The sequence below is a fragment of the Mastigoproctus giganteus genome, chromosome 10 (assembly GCF_048544385.1).
Source record: "Mastigoproctus giganteus isolate SK-2022 chromosome 10, ASM4854438v1, whole genome shotgun sequence".
Lineage (NCBI taxonomy): Eukaryota > Metazoa > Arthropoda > Arachnida > Uropygi > Thelyphonidae > Mastigoproctus > Mastigoproctus giganteus.
The window spans coordinates 187516562-187537056 of record NC_143584.1 but is presented as its reverse complement, the minus strand read 5'-3'; the positions used below and the strand labels follow the sequence as shown (position 1 = coordinate 187537056).

Genomic DNA, 20495 nt, shown 5'->3' with positions numbered 1-20495 from the left:
AATCGAAAGGGACGTTTTACGAGGGGTTTCCGAAAAGAAAGGTAACACTTTTTTTCCCCTTAATAATGGTGAAAGGGAATGAGATGAAACGCGGTGTTCAATAGACCCCCTTAATAACGTTCAAAAAGACCGCCAGTGCAGTGTTGCGGTATTGTCGCCTCACAGCAGATTCCAGTTGCAAAATGGCGGCTACCGTGAGTGTGGTCCAAAACAGGTGTTCGTAAAGTTATTCGCTTTTTGCAAGCAAAAGGGTCTTCACCAAGTGACATTCACCGTGAACTGGTTGCTGTGTATGGCGAAAAGGTGATGACAAAGAAGCAGGTGTGTTTTTAGTGCAATGAATTTGAAGTGGACCGTGTTGACATTGAAGATCGATATCGGGCGAGCAGGCCTTCATCGAGCAAAACAGAAGACAACATTTCGCACATTAAGGGCATTGTTCTTGAAAACAGGCGAGTGAAATTGCACAAATAGTGAACGTGAGTACTGTTCACGAAATTGTTCACGATGTCTTTGGCTTTCGAAAGGTGTGCTACCGCTGGGTGCCCAGACAATTGTAAGAGGAAGACAAAGCAAAACGCATGGGGATGTGTCTGGAGAACTTGTTGTGTTACAGCAACGAAGAAGAGGATTTTCTCGCTCGCATAGTCACAGCAGACGAAACGTGGGTTCATCACTTTGCCCCGAAGAGCAAACATGACTCCATGACCTGGAAACATTCACAATCTCCTGTTCGCAAAAAATTCAAAACTGTTCCCAGGGTCCGAAAAGTCATGGCCACAGTGTTCTGGGATCGCCAAGGCGTTTTGTTGATGGATTTCTTGCCGAAAGGAGGAACAATCAATTCACAGCTTTACTGTGCAACGTTGGAAAAAACTGAAAGCGTTCGACGCAAACGACAAGGACTCCTAACAAGCGGCATAATTTTGTTGCACGACAACGCAACTCCACACACTGCCCACACCATTCGTGATTGGTTGCGCCGTAATCGTTGGGAAACGCTGTCACATCCCCCTTCCTCCCCACACCGGGTGGAAAAGGCCTGGGTTCGAATCCCGTCGATGACGCGAGGAACTTTAATGGGCTTTTTTCACTCCGTGGCTGAGTTAGTCGGCCTCAGGCGTAGATAGCAAGGTTTTTCTCCCCAGTAACTGGGGTTTTTTCGTCCAGCAAACCAGGCAAATCGACCATAGAACATACGCAATTTACAGGCACAAATACGGGTTAATGTATTTAATTACGGGCAACCCTAAAATAATAATAATAATTTGTCACATCCCCCTACAGACAGACTTAGCGCCTTCAGACTTCCATTTGTTCAGCACTCTGAAAAAACACCTTTCAGGAAAGCATTTCACCACGAATGAGGAAGTTCATCAGGCGGTGCGAAGTTGTTTACTGCGTGTGGGCACGGACTTCTTCAGTACTGGTATTGATAAACTGATCCATCGTTGGGACAAGTGCATCAATAAAACTGGAGACTTCGTGGAGAAGTAGTGTAAGTTCATTTATTTCTTGGTGTGTAATTTCAACTTCGTATAATTAAAAATCATCGAGAGAAAAAATGTGTTACCTTACCTTTTCGGAAACCCTTCATATGCCTTTCGCAGTGCCCACGATATGGAGGGAGCCAACAAATCACGTCACAGATTGCTACTTCTGTATTGTGCCTTCTGTTCGAAAAGGAATGACAATGCAGAAAACGTGGACTGCGACGTACCCTAATATACCACCTGCAATTCGTCTCGTGCCTCACGGTGAAGTGCTACCTATTCCTGAACCACCCGACCTCTCTGATGAAGATGAAGACACTGAATAACATCAACTTGATATACACAAAGAAGTACTGCGGCTGTCTACGTCAAGGGATCCACCAATTTGTGCAAACCTTTATCCTTCTGAACCACATAAGATCACAGAAAGTTAGCTTAATGACCTCATCAAGGATCTCGAACTGCAGAAGAATAAGGCATAGCTTTTGGCCTCGACGCTACAACAGTGAAATCTTCTAGATCATTCTGTGAAAGTGATAATATTCGTACTCGAAATAAAGATTATGATAAATGCTATCAAACAGAAGGTGAACTCACCGTTTGTAAGGATGTTGGTGGAGGGCTAATGGCAGAAATGAACATAAAGCAAGTTCCCGAAGAATGGTAACTATTTATAGACACTTCTAAGGTTAGCTTCTTCTAGTTAGAATGGCAACTAGTTATACAGGGTGTCTCAAAAATATTGATACTATTCCTTTCCTTGACCAGGTTGTGGGATTTAAACTTTTTTTTTTTTTTTTTTTTTCCGCGTTCTGACCTGGGCTGGGGCTCCCCAGACCAGGAAAGCTCCTCTCTCACACTATACGTTTATTTTATTTATTTATTTTTATTATATATTATTATTATTTATTATTATTATTATTATTATTTATTTATTATTATTATTATTATTATAACAAGTTCATTTATTGTAAACGAATTCTCTTGATAAATAAAATTGTATTGTATTGTATTGCATTATTATTTATTTTATTTTATTTTTTTTTTTTTTGTTTGCGTTGTTGTTCTAGCAATCCATCTTATCCCAGCCCAGGGAAGTCCCTTGGATTGGGACTTCCCTGGGCAGGGATAGTCCTTCTTCTCTTTACTCCTTCCCTCTCTTCATCTTATACAAGTTTTTCTTTCCTCCCTGGGGAAAGAGTTCCCAGGGAGGAGGGCGTGCAGATAGTAGGGGAGGCCCTGCCCTCCTTCTGCTAGGGACGAGAACCTGGAGGAAGCCGTCCAGGTGATCACTGCTTCCAGGTAGCCAAAAGGCCAAAACACAAAATCACGCTACAGAACACACACATAAGCTCACAAACACAGTTTTTCTTTCCTATCACTTTCTCCCGTGAGGGATGAAAAACTTTTTTTTTTCTCTCTCTCTTTCTCTTTCTCGCCTTCCTTTTCATCTATCTTCTGTTCTAGGAGCCGCCCATACAAAAACACAAAAATAAATAAAATTATTGTTGGATGGTGAAAATTGATGCTCCTGGAGCTGAATACAAGCGAAAGGCGAAAAGGTCCCTTGTTTGATACAGGTATGTTCGTAGACATCTTATCGCCATATAAATAGAAAATACTTTGTACGAATATAAAAAATATATATATTTTTTTCGAAAACAAGAGCCAATCTGCCATTTTAAGCACTATCTCCGTGTTTAGCACACCAAAATCTATAAAGTATTATTAGTATTAGTATTAGTATTAGTAGCGGCCGCATGGTGCAAGAAAGCCTATGGCTTATGCTGCACCAGCCAAAAAAAAAAAAAAAAAAATCCGAACAAAACAATTATAAAAACAAAAAAAAAAAAAAATAAATAAATAAAATAAAGAACTAAATAATAATAATTAATAAAAAAAAAATAAAATAAAAAATAAATCAAAAGGAAATTAAACCTATCATCCTATGCGCTTCCCTTACCCAAAAGTACTATCCAGATGACCTTTGAATTTCCCCAAACTGTCGGCCTCTACCACCCATGAAGGCAACTTATTCCAGTAATTTATAACTCGCTAGCTAAAATAAAACTGCCTGTAGTCCAATCTAAACATTTACCCCCCGTAACTTGAATTTATGTCCCCTAGTTCTAGCATCATTTATAATCTTGAAAATTTTGTCCTCATTCATTTTACTGATGCCTCTCAGAGCCTTAAACACCTCAATCAAATCTCCTCTAAGGTGTCTAGTTTCCAAACTCTGCAACCCACATATTCGAAGTCTTTCTTCATAAGGACGCCCTTTTGCCGATCTCACCAGGCGAATTACCATTCTTTGCACCCTTTCAAGAAGCTCGATGTCTTTCTTTAGGTGCGGTCTCCATACTTGAACACAGTATTCCAAGTGTGGTCTAACATAAGCCTTATATAATGGGATTATCACGTCCCTATCTCTACTTGCAAAAGTTCGATAGATCATCGATAGGACACCATGGGCCTTCCTTGCAACCTGTTTACAATGCTCAGAGAATTTCATGTCTGACCGTATCGTAACACCCAAGTCCCTTTCCTTCAGTTACTAAACTGGGTTTAGTTGAACTCCACCAAGTGAATAAGTTTTTTTGGGATTACTGTTTCCCAGGTGTAATACCTTACACTTTGTTGGATTAAAGCACAGCTGCCATTTTTCTGACCATTCCTGAAGTCTATCTAGGTCTCTCTGAAGAAGCTCAGCTTGACAGTGATCATTAACTACTCTACCAATTTTAACATCATCTGCAAATTTAGACATCACGCCCTCTATCCCTTCGTCAATGTCGTTTATGAAAATTAAAAACAACAGTGGTCCTAATACTGATCCTTGGGGAACCCCACTTCTTACATCAACCCAATCTGAGGAATAGCCATTTATCACAACCCTCTGCCTCCTGCCCTGAAGCCATCCTTCTATCCATCTAAGGATTTTCCCAGTGATTCCAACCTGTTCCAGCTTATAAAGTAACCGCTCATGTGGGACTGAGTCAAAAGCTTTGCTGAAATCTAAATAAACAATGTCGAAATTATTCCCTAAATCCAGCTCGTGAGTGACCCTTTCGAAATAGCGAACCAGATTTGTTAAACATGATTTTCCCTTTACAAAACCATGCTGAGTATCCTTGAGAATTTCAATTCAATCCAAATGATCCTGAATTCCACCCTTGATTATTGCCTCCATGATTTTCCCTACTACTGAAGTCAGACTGACAGGTCGATAATTTCCAACTTCACTTTTAGAGCCACCCTTATGTATGAGAGATACATTTGCACTTTTCCAATCCAAGGGAATCTCCCCAAAGTCTAGTGATGCTCGCATAATTAGCCTCAATGGTTCAATGCACTTGTTTGCCGCCTCTCTTAAGATTATAGGGTATATTCCATCAATTCCAGGAGCCTTACTGGTCTGTAGGCTCGAAAGTTTTTTCATTAAATAATCCTGCGAAATTTCAATATCATTAATTACATATTTTTTAATTCGCTTCCACAATTTCCCTTTGCCACAAAAGGCTTTTCATTTGTAAATATCGATGCAAAATAACTGTTGAGTTCATCTGCAACGGCAGCTGGTGTATTTATTACTATCCCCTTTCCCTTACGTAAAGGTCCGATCTGGTTTGTCCTGCTCTTCTTGGCATTTATATATGTGAAGAATTCTTTATCCCCCCTCTTTGCTCTGTTTGCTAGTGATTTCTCATAAACTGCCTTTGCCTGTCGAATCTTTTCTGTGGCTCTATTACACATCACCTTGTAGCTGTTATAGGCTTCAGTACTTTTTATTGCTCTGTAACCTTTCCATGCCACCTTTTTCTGCTCAAGTAATGCGGCAACTTCACTATTCATCCAACTTGGAACCCTTCTCGTGGAGTATTTGTTTAATGGTATATACGCATTCAAGGCATCTGTGATTAATGTTTTAAAAGCGTACCACAGTTCAATTGTATTCATTCTCTGCGTGATATCTACCCAGTTAATAGAGGCCATATAGTACCTTAAGGCATCGTAATTTCCTTTTCTGAAATTAAAACCCATTCCTTTGCCTTTTACTTCTGCTACCTCTCTCGTCATCATCCACCGTAGAACTCCGTGATCACTTCCTGCTACTGGTTCCTCTACTGTCAGCCCTGTTATGTCATCTGATTCATGTGTGATGATGAGGTCTAGGATATTCTTTTCTCTAGTACTTTCCCTGACATGTTGATACAAATAACAGTCATCTAGTTGATTTAAAAATTTTGTTCCCCATGTCGAGTTTCCTTCCCATTTACTCCAATCAATTAGAGGCAAATTGAAATCACCCATAATAAGGCATTGACGCTTACTTGCCCATAATAGTAAGTATAATAGTAAGTATAATAATAGTAAGTACGCTTACTTGGCATAATAGTAAGTAAACTTACTATTACTTACTATTATGACTCTAACAAGATACGAGCAAACTTTTTGTTGTTCAGTGTAATACAACACTATTTCTTAAGAGATTAAACACGCAACTGAAGTTATGCAAACTAAACTTGAGCCCATACAAGGTTAATATTGGAGTTAGGGTCGTGCAAAGGTAATTGAGGACCGGATGCAAATTGGGATAAGGGGTCCCGTTTATTTATGTTGAGACAAAAAATTCTCCCTCGATTGGGGATCCTAGATCGGGTGCAGTTCATCCACTGCATCCCCATTTGCACAGCCCGGACTGGAACAGTTGCTCACAGAAGCTCAGAATGTCGTAATGCAACATCATAAATGTTTAAAAGTTTTCTTTTAAGTTAATATTTCTAGTTGCTTACTATAAGGTTTATTATTATATATTGTCATCGCAAGCCACCCGATGTTGCGACTGAAATTTTTAGTCCATCGTTGATTCTGATTTTTTCAAGAATCGGAGTCAGCGAGGTACTGTCTTAAAATGTGGTAAGTTCTCAATAGTATCGCTTTTTGCGACCGTCAACTTAGCATTAACATTAGTAGAGGCATATGATGGAAGAAAGCAAGCTTATTGTGTATCAGCCAAAAAAAAAAAAAAAAAAAAAACCGTCCCGTTTCACCCATCCATTCACTCCAAAAGTTTGTCTAGTTCAGCCATGAATTTATTTAAACTCTAAATTTCCACAATGACAAATGTAACTTTGTTCCAGCAATTAACCACCCGCTGGCTAAAGGGGCAAATTTCTACAATTGTATTTCCTCAAATTGAATTTATGTCCCCTCAGGTGCGAAATCTAAGCAAGAGGATTTATCCAGTTATATTAAAGGAGGCGGCAAAGCAACTAAGCATAGCTAACGTTAGCCATAATTCTGAGAGCATCCTTGGACTCAGGGAAAAGTCCCCACGGACTGGAGATGTGCAAATGTATTACCAATTTACAAAGGGGATCGAAGGGAGACACGAGTAATTACAGGCCAGTTAGTTTAACTTCTGTTCCGGGCAAAATAATTAAGTCGCTGGTTAAAGATGCATTGCAGGATCATCTAGACAAGACCCCAGCAATAATTCAGACACAGCATGGGTTTGTTAAGGGAAAGTCTTGTCTGACGAATTTGATTGGATATTATGATGTGGTCACAAAGGAACTGGATGCAAAAAATAATTTTGATATCATATATTTGGATTTCAGGAAAGCTTTTGACACTGTTACACATGAAAGACTCCTGTACAAATTGGAGCAGAATGGTATTAAGGGTAAGTTGCTACAATGGATAAAAGGGTGGTTGAGTGGAAGCAGACAGAGAGTGGTAATCAATGGGTGCTGCTCTTCTTGGACTAATGTTATTAGTGGAGTCCCACAGGGTTCAGTGTTGGGCCCACTGTTGTTTTGTATATTTAACAACGATATTGATGAAGGTATATTAGGCTTAGTGTCGAAGTTTGTAGATGAAAGGTTGGCAAGGTTGTTAATGACAGTAATAGCAGTGTGCTACTGCAACAGGATCTAGAAAATTTGGGCAGATGGGCTCAGAAGTGGCAAATGAAGTTTAACCTTGACAAATGCAAAGTACTGCATAAGGGTAGAAGTAACCCCAGAGAAACGTACCAACTGTGTGGAACTACACTTAAGATGGTAGAAAATGAAAAAGACCTGGGAGTAATTGTGCAGTCAGATATGAAGATTTCAGAGCAATGCACCCAGGGTGCCAGGGCGGGTCATGGGGTTTTGTCAATGATATATAGGAATTTTGTTAGCAGGGAAAATGAGGCGATTGTCCCTCTGTATAAGGCAATGGTCTGGCAACGTCTTGAGTACTGCATACAGTTCTGGAGACCTCATTTTAGGAAGGATGTAGATTTACTTGAGCGTGTACAGAGAAGGGCAACAAGATTGGTGAGGGGAATGAGCGGATCCTCTTACCAAGAGAGGTTAAGTTCTGCAAATTGCAGCGGCTGAAGACTAGGCACCTGCGAGGTGATCTGATTGAGGTGTATAAGGCCTGAATCGGTTCAGCACACTGAATTCTGATGGGATTTTTCCGCCTGCTCAGATTACGAACTTAAGGGGGCATAAATTCAAATTGAGGAAAGACAGCTGTAGAATAAATGTGCCGAAATTTGCTTTTAGTCAGTGGCTAATTGCTGGTACAAACTTTCATCTGTCGTTGTGGATATTAATAGCTTAAATAAATTCAAGGAGGAACTGGAGCAAATTTTAGAGGGAATGGTTGTGTGATTTTTTTTTTTTTTGGCTGATGCTACATAAGCCCATACGCTTGCATCACATGCCCCTATTACTATTACTATAATCCCATCAGCATTAAGCTTGCTCAACCCGTTGAAGGCCGAACGTCGCAGTCGCCTTGATCCAGACGCTGCAATTTGCAGAACTTAAGCGTCTCTTGGTAAGAGGACTCCTTCGTTCCTCTCACCAATCTTGTTGCCCTTCTCTGTAAACGCTCAAGCAAATCTACATCCTTCCTAAAATGAGGCCTCCAGACCTGAACGCAGTACTCAAGGTGTGGCCTGACCATTGCCTTATAGAAAGGGATAATCTCCCTGCTAGCAAAATTCCTGTATATGATTGAAAAACCCGATGACCTGCACTGGCAGCCTGTCTGCATTGCTCAGAAAACTTCATATCTGACTGCACAATTACTCCCAGGTCTTTTTCATTCTCCACTACCCTGAGTGTAGTACTGCAGAGTTGATATGTTACTCTAGGACACTACTACTCACATGCAGCACTTTGCACTTGTTAAACTTCTGTTGCCACCTCTCAGCCCACCTGCCCAACTTTTTCAGATTCTGTTGCAGTAGCGTACTGGTCTTACTGCCATTATCAACCCTACCGACCTTAGTAATGTCTCCAAACTTCGACGTTAATCCTGATATACCATCATCAATATCATCAAAAAATGCAGAAAACAACAATTGGAACTTGACCCCTGGGAATACCCACTAATAGCATTAGTCCACGAAGAGCAGCTTCCACTGATCATCACTCTCTGTCTTCGCTCACTCACGCATCCCTGTCTCCATAGCAGCAATTTGCTCTTAATGCAGACTGCTCCAACTTGCACAGTAGTCTTCCATGCGCAACAATATAAAAAGTTTCGTGAAATCCAAAAATGTGATATCAAAATTATTTTTTGCATCCAGTTCCTTTGTGATCACATTGTAGTATCCAATCAAATTGGTCAGTCAACACTTTCCCTTAACAAACCCATGCTGCGTTTAAACTATTACTACAGTCTTGTCTAGGTGATCCCGCATCACTTCTTTAATCAGTGACTCCATTATTTTGCCCGGAACAGAAGTTAAACTAACTGGTCTGTAATTACTTGTGTCACCTTTCGTTCCCCCTTGGTGAATTGGGGATACATTTGCACATCTCCAGTCCGTGGGGACCTACTCTGAGTCCCAGGACGCCCTCGTAATCATGGTACGGGTCTGCTTGCTTCCTTTGCTGCCTCCTTTAATATAACTGGATAGATCCCATTCACCTCAGGTGCCTTTCTTATGTCCAACTTCAACAATTGCTCTTCCACTTTGCTCACATTTATTACAACATCATTAACTCCCTGTACAGTTTGATAAACTTCCGGAATTCTACTCTCTTAATAACTCATATGCGAATGTAGATGTAAAATATTGATTCAGTTTGTCAACTACCTCGTCGACAATCGAACCATCGATATCAAGTGTACCCATCTGATTCATTCCCTTCCTTCTAGAGTTTACATAAGTAAAGAACTCTTTCCTGTTTTTCTTTACATCCTTTGCCAAAGATTTCTCGTAATCTGCCTTTGCTTGAATAACCTCCTTTGTGATTTGATTACAGACTATCTTATATCTACCCAGGGCCTGCCCCAATCATGTTTACCCGGTTCCTTCTAACAGGCCCCGCGCTGAAATGGTCTAAAATCTAAACCATCTGTGAATTTCCGCGTTTCTATCAACGAGCCTACCAATGTCTTACCCACATGATCGTCACTCGATAGTACTTGCGCGAGTTGACTTGAAAATGTGAGAAAAATGGAGCGTATACTGTACTTCATTTTCAATGTGTATGTCTTGTTTGATATCGAACATAGGACGTTATTTAAAAATGTAATTTTTAATTTATACTCACTTTCAATAAAATCAGTGTTGTTTTTAACTTCTGAAGGTAAGAAAAAAACAAACAGGGCCCCGCTAATAATTCCCGATATTAATGTGTCAGATATTAATAAACAGATAATAGGCTGTATCAGATATTAATAAACAAAAAAATCTATAAAGACATTTCCTTTAATATTCGATGTGGGGAGTGATATAAGCAGTGTATCAGATAGACAGACATTAAAAAAGCCAAACGAAATGTTGCTGGAAGGAGCTGTATTTAAGTGGTATTCCTGTTCACAGAATGATCACGTGTCGTTGGCATGCGACGCCAGCGCCACGTGATAAATGAATAAAAAGACAATACATTTATCTATATATCGATTGATAACTGTATTGTCTTTTTATAGTTTTTAAATAAAGGCTCTACAGTGATTTTTTAAAATGTATTTTCATCAGCACTACCTATATCATTACATTTTCCATTTATTTGTGTTCTAAATTTTATGTCTTTTAGGGCTATCTTTTGCTTCACTAATCCGGATGACCTCTTTCCCCAATTACTCCGGATTAGCGAGGGTTTACTGTATATAATTATTGTTTGTATCTCTACAGCTTTCTCTCAGTCAGCAAGTTTCCTTCATTATTTCTACATCATCAGCACTACCTATATCATTACATTTCCCATTTATTTGTGTTCTAAATTTTATGTCTTTTAGGGCTATCTTTTGCTTCACTAATCCGGATTACCTCTCTCCCCAATTACTCCGGATTAGTGAGGGTTTACTGTATATAATTATTGTTTGTATCTCTACAGCTTTCTCTCAGTCAGCAAGTTTCCTTCATTATTTCTACATCATCAGCACTACCTATATCATTACATTTCCCATTTATTTGTGTTCTAAATTTTATGTCTTTTAGGGCTATCTTTTGCTTCACTAATCCGGATTACCTCTCTCCCCAATTACTCCGGATTAGTGAGGGTTTACTGTATATAATTATTGTTTGTGTCTCTACAGCTTTCTCTCAGTCAGCAAGTTTCCTTCACTATCTCTACATGCAATATCTTTTGATCGAAATTTCTGTGTACTTTACTCTTCTAATGAAACTTTCTACTTTCCTTCTTGTTGTGATGGTCCACCATTTCGTAGACCTTCCTGCTCAAAGCTTCTCTCTTTTTCTTTCTATATATCCTAGTTGCGGCAATGCGGATAAATGATCTCCTTCTCCTGGGCATATCCGCAAAGATTGTTAGGCTCATAAAAGCAACCCTGGCTGGCTCTAAGGTAGTGGTGAAAATTGAGAACGAGTTGACGACTCCCTCTGACTAACGTTGGTGTTAGACAAGGCGATGCACCCCTACTGTGTTAGAGGCTGCTGTCAGAAAATTAGAAATGACTGGACACATAAGCACAAAGACAGTGCACGTCTGTGCATATGCTGATGACGTCGCTATTATCAGTGGACTAAAGGAGCACTGGAAGAAACAGTGGCTAGGCTGGATAGTGAAGCACAAAGAAGAGGACTTAGGATAAATGAAGCAAAGACTAAACATATGGAATTCCGGAGAACGACAGATAACATAGAAAATTTAAGAACTAGCGGCTTCTCTTTTGAGCATGTTCAAAATTTTACCTATCTAGGTTCGCAGATAAACCAGTGCGACTCTATTACTAATGAAATTAAGTCCCGTATCTTGAGTGGAAACAGATGTTTAGTAGAGTATTCAACAGACATATAAAATTAAGAATATATAAAAGCCTCATGAGACCATTTGTGAAATTTGGTTGTGTGTTCTTTACATTAACGAGTAAAGATGAGCAGTTGTTGAGGGTTTCGAGTGTAGAATTTTACGAAAAGTTTTTGGGCTTGTACAAGACGTTGATGGATCCTGAAGGATCAGAATGAACCATGAACTTGACCATCTTATTCAGGGTGCGGACATCGTCAGATTTGTGAAGAGCCAGAGACTTGCCTGGTTGGCACATGTTATGAGAATGGATGACAGCAGAACAACTAAGAGGATAATGGAATGGAAACCTACCGGTAGGAGGGGAAAAAGGAAGACCGCGGAAGAGATGGTTGGATGACGTAGAAGAGGACTTACAGATCATGAAAATAACAAGTAGGAGAAGTTTCACTTCTGGGAGGCCTTATTGGTGGAACATCGTTGAGAAGACTAAGACTCACCCTGGGTTATAACACCAGAAGAAGTTACTACAGCTAGTTAAAATGATTTTTTCCTCAAACGATGCCATATTTATAAATTCATCAACGGTGAAAAAGTGACAGATGAGTTAAGACATGTTACTTTTTCTATTATTTTCATATATTTTTCAGTATATTTTAGGCCTGGCGATAGAAATTCGAAAAAAAAGAAAGAAAAAATGGCGCGTGTGCCGAGGACCCCCGGTAGGTGGTTTTATGTGAAGCATCCATCACATTATTTTAGGTGTTTTGATTTGTATATGATTACGAAATAACAATGGAATGTAACAAAAATGCGAAATGAAAAAAGAAATTTTTGACAAATATTTGTATTGTTGCGGTCATATGACAAATACTTGTATTTTTGGATTTATACTTCCTGCAGTAGTAACTGCAGGAAGTATGATTGTGACGTCATACTGTTCAACAAATGGCTACAATCAAATGGGTAATTAGGCTATTGCCTTGGATCTTGCTCCTCTGGCGGAGGCCGCGGATGACGCCACTTCCGTGATGCATTTTTCGTGACCGATCAAATTTACTCGGTTGTAGATGCCCCAAAGATGTTTCATATAAAAAAAAAAAAAAAAAACACTCGTATTCAGCAATCCTCAGACACGAAGCATTCCTGGTAAATTGACCTATACTATATTTTCTGTTTTGATTGCTCTTTTCCATCTAGTTGTTTTGAATTCCTCTGATTGGTTTAGAGTTGCTGCTCCTCCAGGTTTAATTATATCATGTTCGGGTTCCTGGTTTTGTTGTAATTTTCTCCTGGTCGTAGAATGGTAGAGAAAAAAAAATTCCATTCCATTTTAAAGAATGTGGTATTATTGCATATTATTATATGTAAATAAGTTACAAAACTATTTAATACTTGAATCATGTGAAAAAAAAAAGTTGCAAACTAGGGACCAGCAATCTCTCTCGTAATATATTAGCTACTTTAAAAAATAACCAAATCATAAGATCAATTTATCACATTTTTTTTACAGTGTTTTCTGTTTTAAATAAAATATGCTAGTTGCAGAATTATATAAATATAAAATTATATGATGCATTTATTTTAATGCACCAAGGGATGGTCTCAGGATTTTCAAAAGGGGGAAGAAGGGTTAAAGCAGCGTCCTGGGAATCATGAAGCTTTAATCTATCATGTAATAGTAAAAAAATAATAATTAATAAATAAAAATCCACATGATTTTATTATTTTGATCATGAGGAGGATTATAGATCCTTTAGCCCCTACCTAGGACCACACTCTAGTATGCATTGCAAAGTGACCGACTTTTGTTTTGAACTATGATATTAACAAGGACCGGAACTGGACTTTCGACCTCTAATTTAGACATTGATTTATTACTTTTACTTGTATGTAAAGGCTCCGTTGATGTGTACTTCTGGGTCTCCCGGTTTATCTCGTATATACAGTCGGACCTCTATATAATGAAATCAATCGTTCCCTTGAAAAAAATCGTTAAACAGAAATTTCGTTGTTAAGAAATATGACCTTGTCAACAAAGAAAAATACTGTAAATTCAGAAATATGATAAGATGGGAATTAAATCAGAAATAAGTGGGAATGAATAAATTTTCTAACATTTTAAAACAATTAATTTATTAATACATACATATTAAGAAATGATTACTTACATGATGCGCACAATATATTAGTATACTTTTAAGAATTATGTCGTAAAATATTTGGTTATTTTTTGTTATTCGCTGGATTCTACTGTACACTATTCATAAAAATATTCGCATTTGTTCGCACTGAAGGCCTCGACGCAAAGTTTCAAATGCTGCCAACATTTCTTATTTGGAAGGTTTAATATTGGCCCTTATTCCCTTTGTTGCCCTCATTTTCATCGAACTCTTCCCAGGGGCTCATATCTTGTGAGTATGGGCTTGGCACACCCAGGGTCCTGAGCTGGATATATATCATAATTTCATCATCATTCTTCTCTCTTTTGGTGATTCTCTCTCTCTCTCTCAGGGTACTCAAATTTTTTTTGGCTGGTGCAGCATAAGCCTCAGGCTTCCTTGCACCATATGGCTAATAATAATAATAAACTCATCGTCGATATTGTCACCATTTCTTTAAATAAGCTCCAAAATGTTGGAGTCGCTCGGATATCCAGTTACTATGACATCATTATCAACTCCTAGAAATTCGTCAAGAACAATTTCTGCATTGATCAAGCCTCGCTTGGAACTGTTCCCAAGATTGTTCAATATATTGTAGTAGTTCATCCCTCTCATCGCTGTTAATTAAGTTTTAACAAAACCTGCTTTTGCGAAACCATTCTTAATCGTTGTTTTCCTCATATCGTGACTCCATACTTTCGCCAACTTTGATATGCGCATCCGCAAATGTATAATAGAAATGTATAGGTTGGTTAGATTCTATTCTCAGTATAATTTTTTTCAGTATGCCCCTTCTGTAGTGCATTTTCAAATCCTTGTCCCATTGGCTGCAGTTTAGACGAGGTATTCGGAGGGAAGAAAACAGGCTTCACGTTTGTAAGTTTCAAAATTACCGAGTGAAGGTGGGCAGGGCAGTAATCGACAATCTACGAGATTTTTCTGTTTTCTTTCGTCATCTTTCTATCGAAATTTAAAATCTACTGTCCAAAATTTCATTTGTCATCCCTTAATTCTTAATCGTTGTTTTCCTCATATCGTGACTCCATACTTTCGCCAACTTTGATATGCACATCCGCAACTGTATAATAGAAATGTATAGGTTGGTTAGATTCTATTCTCAGTATATTTTTTTTCAGTATGCCCCTTCTGTAGTGCATTTTCAAATCCTTGTCCCTTTGGCTGCAGTTTAGACGAGGTATTCGGAGGGAAGAAAACAAGCTTCACGCTTGTAAGTTTCGAAATTACCGAGTGAAATTGGGCAGGGCAGTAGTCGATAATCTACGAGATTTTTCCGTTTCCTTTCGTCATCTTTCTATCGAAATTTAAAATCTACTATCCAAAATTTCATTTGTCATCCCAGATTTTTTGTTGTAATTGTAGTCCAACTCTAACGACTTTACTCCTATGAAACATCGGGGTTGTTTACTTTTGTCTTTACCAAAAGCTTCAGTTTTTCATTACCAGCCATATTTGCACCAACCAAAACTATAATTGTCTCTTTACTATTTTTACCACCTAAATATTTATCATCTTTAAAAGTCAGTGTATCGTTCGGCAAACATTTAAAAAATAGATATGTTTCATCAACGTTGAATATGTCTTTGGGCTCGTATTCCTCCATAACTTTTTTTCAAAACTTTCTTTCCAATGGGTACAGTCTCCTTCGACTGCAATTCCACTTTCATCAAAAATAACTTTTTGGAGTAAGTCATGGCGCTCTTTAAATTTGCCCAATCAACCAGAACTGGTTTGGAATGTTTTATGCCCCAGAAAAGATGCGTACTCTATAGTCTTTCCTTTTATTAATGGCCCTGATATTAGCACGTTTTGGCCCCGAATCAACTTCATCCACTCAAAAACTGGATCACCTTCACAAAGTCCTACTTTCGCACACTTTCGATTGGGTTCCGTTTCCTCAAACAGTTTCAAAGAAAATCGAAACAGTTTTTCAAAATGGTTGACAAACTACTTGGCAGAAATACCAAATTTTAAAGCAATTTCTTTTTAACGGCCCGATCCACATTATTAAGCACTTCACTTTTTCACACTACACTCACGGATTTCGTCTTAGACACTGTAAAGTTACTTGCACTGCAGCTAAAACAAAACTGAAATTAGGGATCACTTGTACCTACCATGTAAACAGAGACAGGTGAAATTTAGTGTAAGTGTGGATGATTCATTTCTCCGAAACAACAGATGAATTTCCGGGATAAAGGAAAATCACTCTCTCCTAATTATCTAATAGATAACAGTAGAAAACAGGTTGATCAGACCAGTTCGCGTCGGTAATATGCCTTAATCTTTGCCAATGGCTGTGGACACATATTAGAAGTTAACCAGCGCGATTTCTCGATACAGTATTGTATAGGTTGTATAGGTTTTACTTCTTCCTTTTAGCTAATGCTGACCCACTTCTGGACAAAGGCCTCTCCCAAAACCTTCCATCTTTTTCTATCCCGCGCCGTGGTTAGCCAGTTTGCTCCTGCAGTGTTTTACGGGCACCACTAAATTGTAGACTATTTTAGCTCTTAATTCATGGAATAAATCCCTTTAGCTCTTAATTCATGGAATAAATCCCTTTAGCTCTTAATTCGAGCTTTCTACAGAGTCAGCTCTATTGCCTAAAGGCCAGAGGTGTGAACAATATGTACCCAGGTCTCTCGAAATCAGTCGTTATACGGAAACTATTTTCAATGTAATGACCAAGGGGATATCAAAAAAGTTCTTTGCATAGAAAAATTCGCTATATGGAAGTTCGTTAAAGAGAGGTCCGACTCTACTCAATTTGGGATTATTATTAAATTACAAATATATATAAGTAAATATCATGGAAGTTCTTTTAAGTAATTTTTTTCTTAATAAGTAATATTTAGCAAATTATTTTTTAGCAAGAAAATAATAATAAAAAACGTATAGTTTACGTGATAAACTTCCAGGAGTTCTTTCGCTACCGCCTCTATCTCCGATCATCTCCTGATCGGAGATTTGGAAAAGGGGGTCACAGATTAGATGAGAACTCTTATCTTAACTATCCTTAACTAATCTGTGCTCTGTGCCTTAGATAGCTATAAAAGTGAATTTTCATATAAAAAAAATAAGTGTGCAATTGAGGCAGTAATAATTCTGTCAAAGATATATCAAATATTTAAAAATAATAAGGTAACGGAATTAAATATCAATTGAAATCTAACGCTTATTAAACTATTTAAATGTTCAACAATTATAGATTCAATATTTTGTATTAAGGGTTATAACAATATTCTTAATTTTCAGAATATGTGAACCAAAATTTATAAGTGCATGATTTGCGAGATTTTTTTTTCTGCATAGTATTCTTATATATTTATTTATTATTATTATTATTATTATTATTATTATTATTATTATTATTATTATTATTATGCAAACATCGACCTGTACTGTCTGGTATCGTTCTGTTGTGTAAGAAATAATACATTGCTGTCTTATCAAAATTCAGCGCCTGTTCGTTGCAGTTCATTTAAGACCAAATAAAAGCAAGAATTATGTCCTCCCATCCCAGAATTTACAGTTAAAGGTAATCCTGCATTAAAAAACATTTAATAAATAAGTCATCACCGCCTTATTGAAGAATAGAAGTGTCCACCTCACTTTGAAGAAGACCCACTTTACAAGAAAAATCAATGCAGGAGTCCCACAAGGTGGTGTCCTGTCTGGCCTTCTCTTCTCAGCCATTCTGATTCCTTTCATGCATCTTCGTGATGATGCTATAATATATGCCGACGATATAAAGTTTCTGACCTTAATCCCACCGTCTGCAAACCCAATGGCAATTACGTCTTCCATCACAGAGAATTTGACCGACCTTTCAACTTACTTGAAGATGTTTGGATTAAACCTTAACCCTTCAAAATCTGCAATAATGATATACTCATTGAAACACCAACCAACAATAATTCAACCTTCAGTTTTAGGTACTCTCATCCCAGTAGTTACCTGCCATAAGGATCTCGGTGTCTATTTTGATCCGAAGCTGAAATTTAATGTTCACACGGCATTCCTCTGGAAGCGATTTAACACCCTACGCTGGAGAGCGAAACAACACCTACTTCATTCCAATGATGCCGCAACCACTACCAGATATCTTCAAGCCACTGTTTATCCGGCTATTTTATATGCAGCTGAGATCTGGGCATCTGCGTCGCCCTCTCTTCAAAAACCGGTGTTCTCGTGTGAATACTGGACCCTGAAATGGGCCACAAATAAGCATCGCCGACCCCCTCAATTGAGAACAACTGACATGGCTGAGCAGCTAAAGGCTTCCGAGGTTAATTGACAGCAGGCGTTTAGTGACCTCAGTAAAAATGTACTCAGGAGTGATAAACGCCCCAAACATCTGGGATTTCTGTCAGTGGCACAATCCTCCGCCATCCTTGAGGTCAGAGCCCACACTAACCCTCAAATACAACCGGCTGAAACTGTGTAGTTGGTTCCTACCTGCCCAGGCACTCCCCAAAATTCAGGCACTGCTCCGTCTTGGAGTCGACTTACAAAAAATGGCTACCGACTACAAATACCGTCACATGCTCCTCGAGTGGATTACATCGGTGGAACTGGGATAACTTCCTCCATATGACGTTCAGTCCTCATATTTTCATTATTATAATTTCATTTTTACATGTTTAATTTGTGTAACTAATAATTTCCATGTAATGGTAAAAAATGTTTTGCCAATTAATCTCAATATTATAATGTAAAACTCCTGGCCATGTCGCCGTGATGAGTATTACTGTCTCTAGTACACGTTCTGTACTTATCAGCAATAAAGAATTTATTTATTTATTTATCATCAAAAGAAGACTATATAATTCTAATCTGATTGCACATGCGCTTCGGACAGGAGTTAATTTGGTGTCATGTAAACTTGCCCTCTAGTGAAATATTCTGTAAGCAGTTGTGAACGAAATAGAGTAACAGTATTAAGCAGCATGTGTTTGTGAGAAAGTTTTATCAAGCTGGAAATATTACTGAAGTACAGCACATATTTATGGAGTATTTAAAGTAGGTTCCATTCAGGTTTTTTTTTAGTTAAGTTCTTTAACGCAAATGTAAATATTATCTTAGTTTCTTAACTAAGCTCGTGAAGGGTTAGTACATCGTCTCTGTAAGTAGGATGTTTATAGGCTAGTGCCAGTGTTCACGGATGTCTGAAGGAATCCAAGAGTTTCTGGAACAAAAACCAGACACCTAGGGATGCTAAAACTATGCTGACCTAGAAAAAAAAAAATAAAATTTGGGGGGGGGGGGGATAATAGTGGACCAAAATGATTAATCAAGTTTAACTTTGTTAGAGTTTAAATTTTAATTATAAGTCACGCGTGCACATGCTTTCCTGTTAATAGAAACGTGCTGTTTGTTTTCGTTTTGATTCTTTTTGCCTAATTATTCCCAAGCATCAGTAATGAAACCGATGGGCAAAAGAAGCCTGTTTTAAAAATTAAAGAGTACAAACAAAAAAATTATGTTTTCTAGGTTATATAGTACTTTATAAGGCTCGTTTGGGTGCAAGTTTTTTTTTTTTTTTTTTCCCAAAATTGGCTAGGAAAAAATTTAAAATGGGTTCGGAAAACGAGCTCTGTACTCGGAGTCTCGGGATCTAAAACCCACAGTTAGTAATTCTGCCTTCACCTGAACCCTAACAGCAATCTGGTGAAACACAAGATCTCTATTGAGAATCCATCTGGAAATGAAACGTAGGATTTTTTTTTTTCGAAATGAGTGACAGTAACAACGCACCCAATTCGGAAAAAAATAGAAGGGTGTGCACTGAAAAACCAGGGGAGGCAATGAACCCACTAAAAACTAATCGAAGCCTATAATTACGAAAAACAGTAACAATATTTAAATATTGTTAGTGAGTAATAATGTAATTTATTTAGCGACAACTAAATAAATATTTCTTTTCATGCTTACAAAAGAATATTTTACCTGGTTCTACGCGGATACTTATTCTGGAGGACTTGTCTGAAGTAGTTCACTATACCAGAGTTACGGATGACACTCATGTGACGCGTCATAGCGAAATGGCAGTTTTCTAGCTCTTGTTTTTACAAGCCAAACGAAAGAAACTGTCGTTTAAATTCACACGAGGCACTGGGGTCGCCTGCTAATTAACTAGATTTCCATTGGATACGACTCTCTCTTGTTGCAAGACGCATGCGCATATTAACACGACCTTCACCAAAAGATCCAAGTTCCACAGTACTGTATGCGTTTCTAACTCAGGGATATAATTTTCGTTTCCTGCACGCATTGTTTCTGAGAGGAATTGGTGAAATCGCTGCTTTTCCTATGTATACTACGTGTGCCAATGAAGTTTGTTTATTCAGCTGTATAGCTGCTAAATGCAACTTGATACTTGAAGGTCAGTTGAGGCTAGATGCCAAAGAATTTAAGAACATATAAAGTGGCTAAAAATTGTAATTAAGGAAGAGAGCATGAGAAATACCCACAAAGAAAGACGGAAAAAAGTAATCCGAAATTTGTAAGTTTATTCCAAATTTGTTATAAGTTCTGATTGACGACGAAATACCGACTATGGGGTAGGATCAGTCCCCTGAAAAAAA

The 20495-nt window shown here is 38.2% G+C and overlaps 1 protein-coding gene across 3 annotated transcripts in view; it reads right to left on the bottom strand.

The window, feature by feature from the left end:
• Positions 1-20003, bottom strand: part of LOC150079651 (medium-chain acyl-CoA ligase ACSF2, mitochondrial-like) — a 180548-nt gene extending 160545 nt beyond the window's left edge. For 2 of the 3 annotated variants that reach the window (XM_090383698.1, XM_090383699.1), the window contains exon 1: positions 19858-20003. In XM_090383698.1, coding sequence (XP_090239824.1) covers positions 19858-19946 — 89 coding nt within the window. In that variant the 5' untranslated portion in view covers positions 19947-20003. The remainder of the gene's footprint in view (positions 1-19857) is intronic. The other variant, XM_090383701.1, reaches the window with a different exon arrangement.
• Positions 20004-20495: the final 492 nt, after the last annotated feature.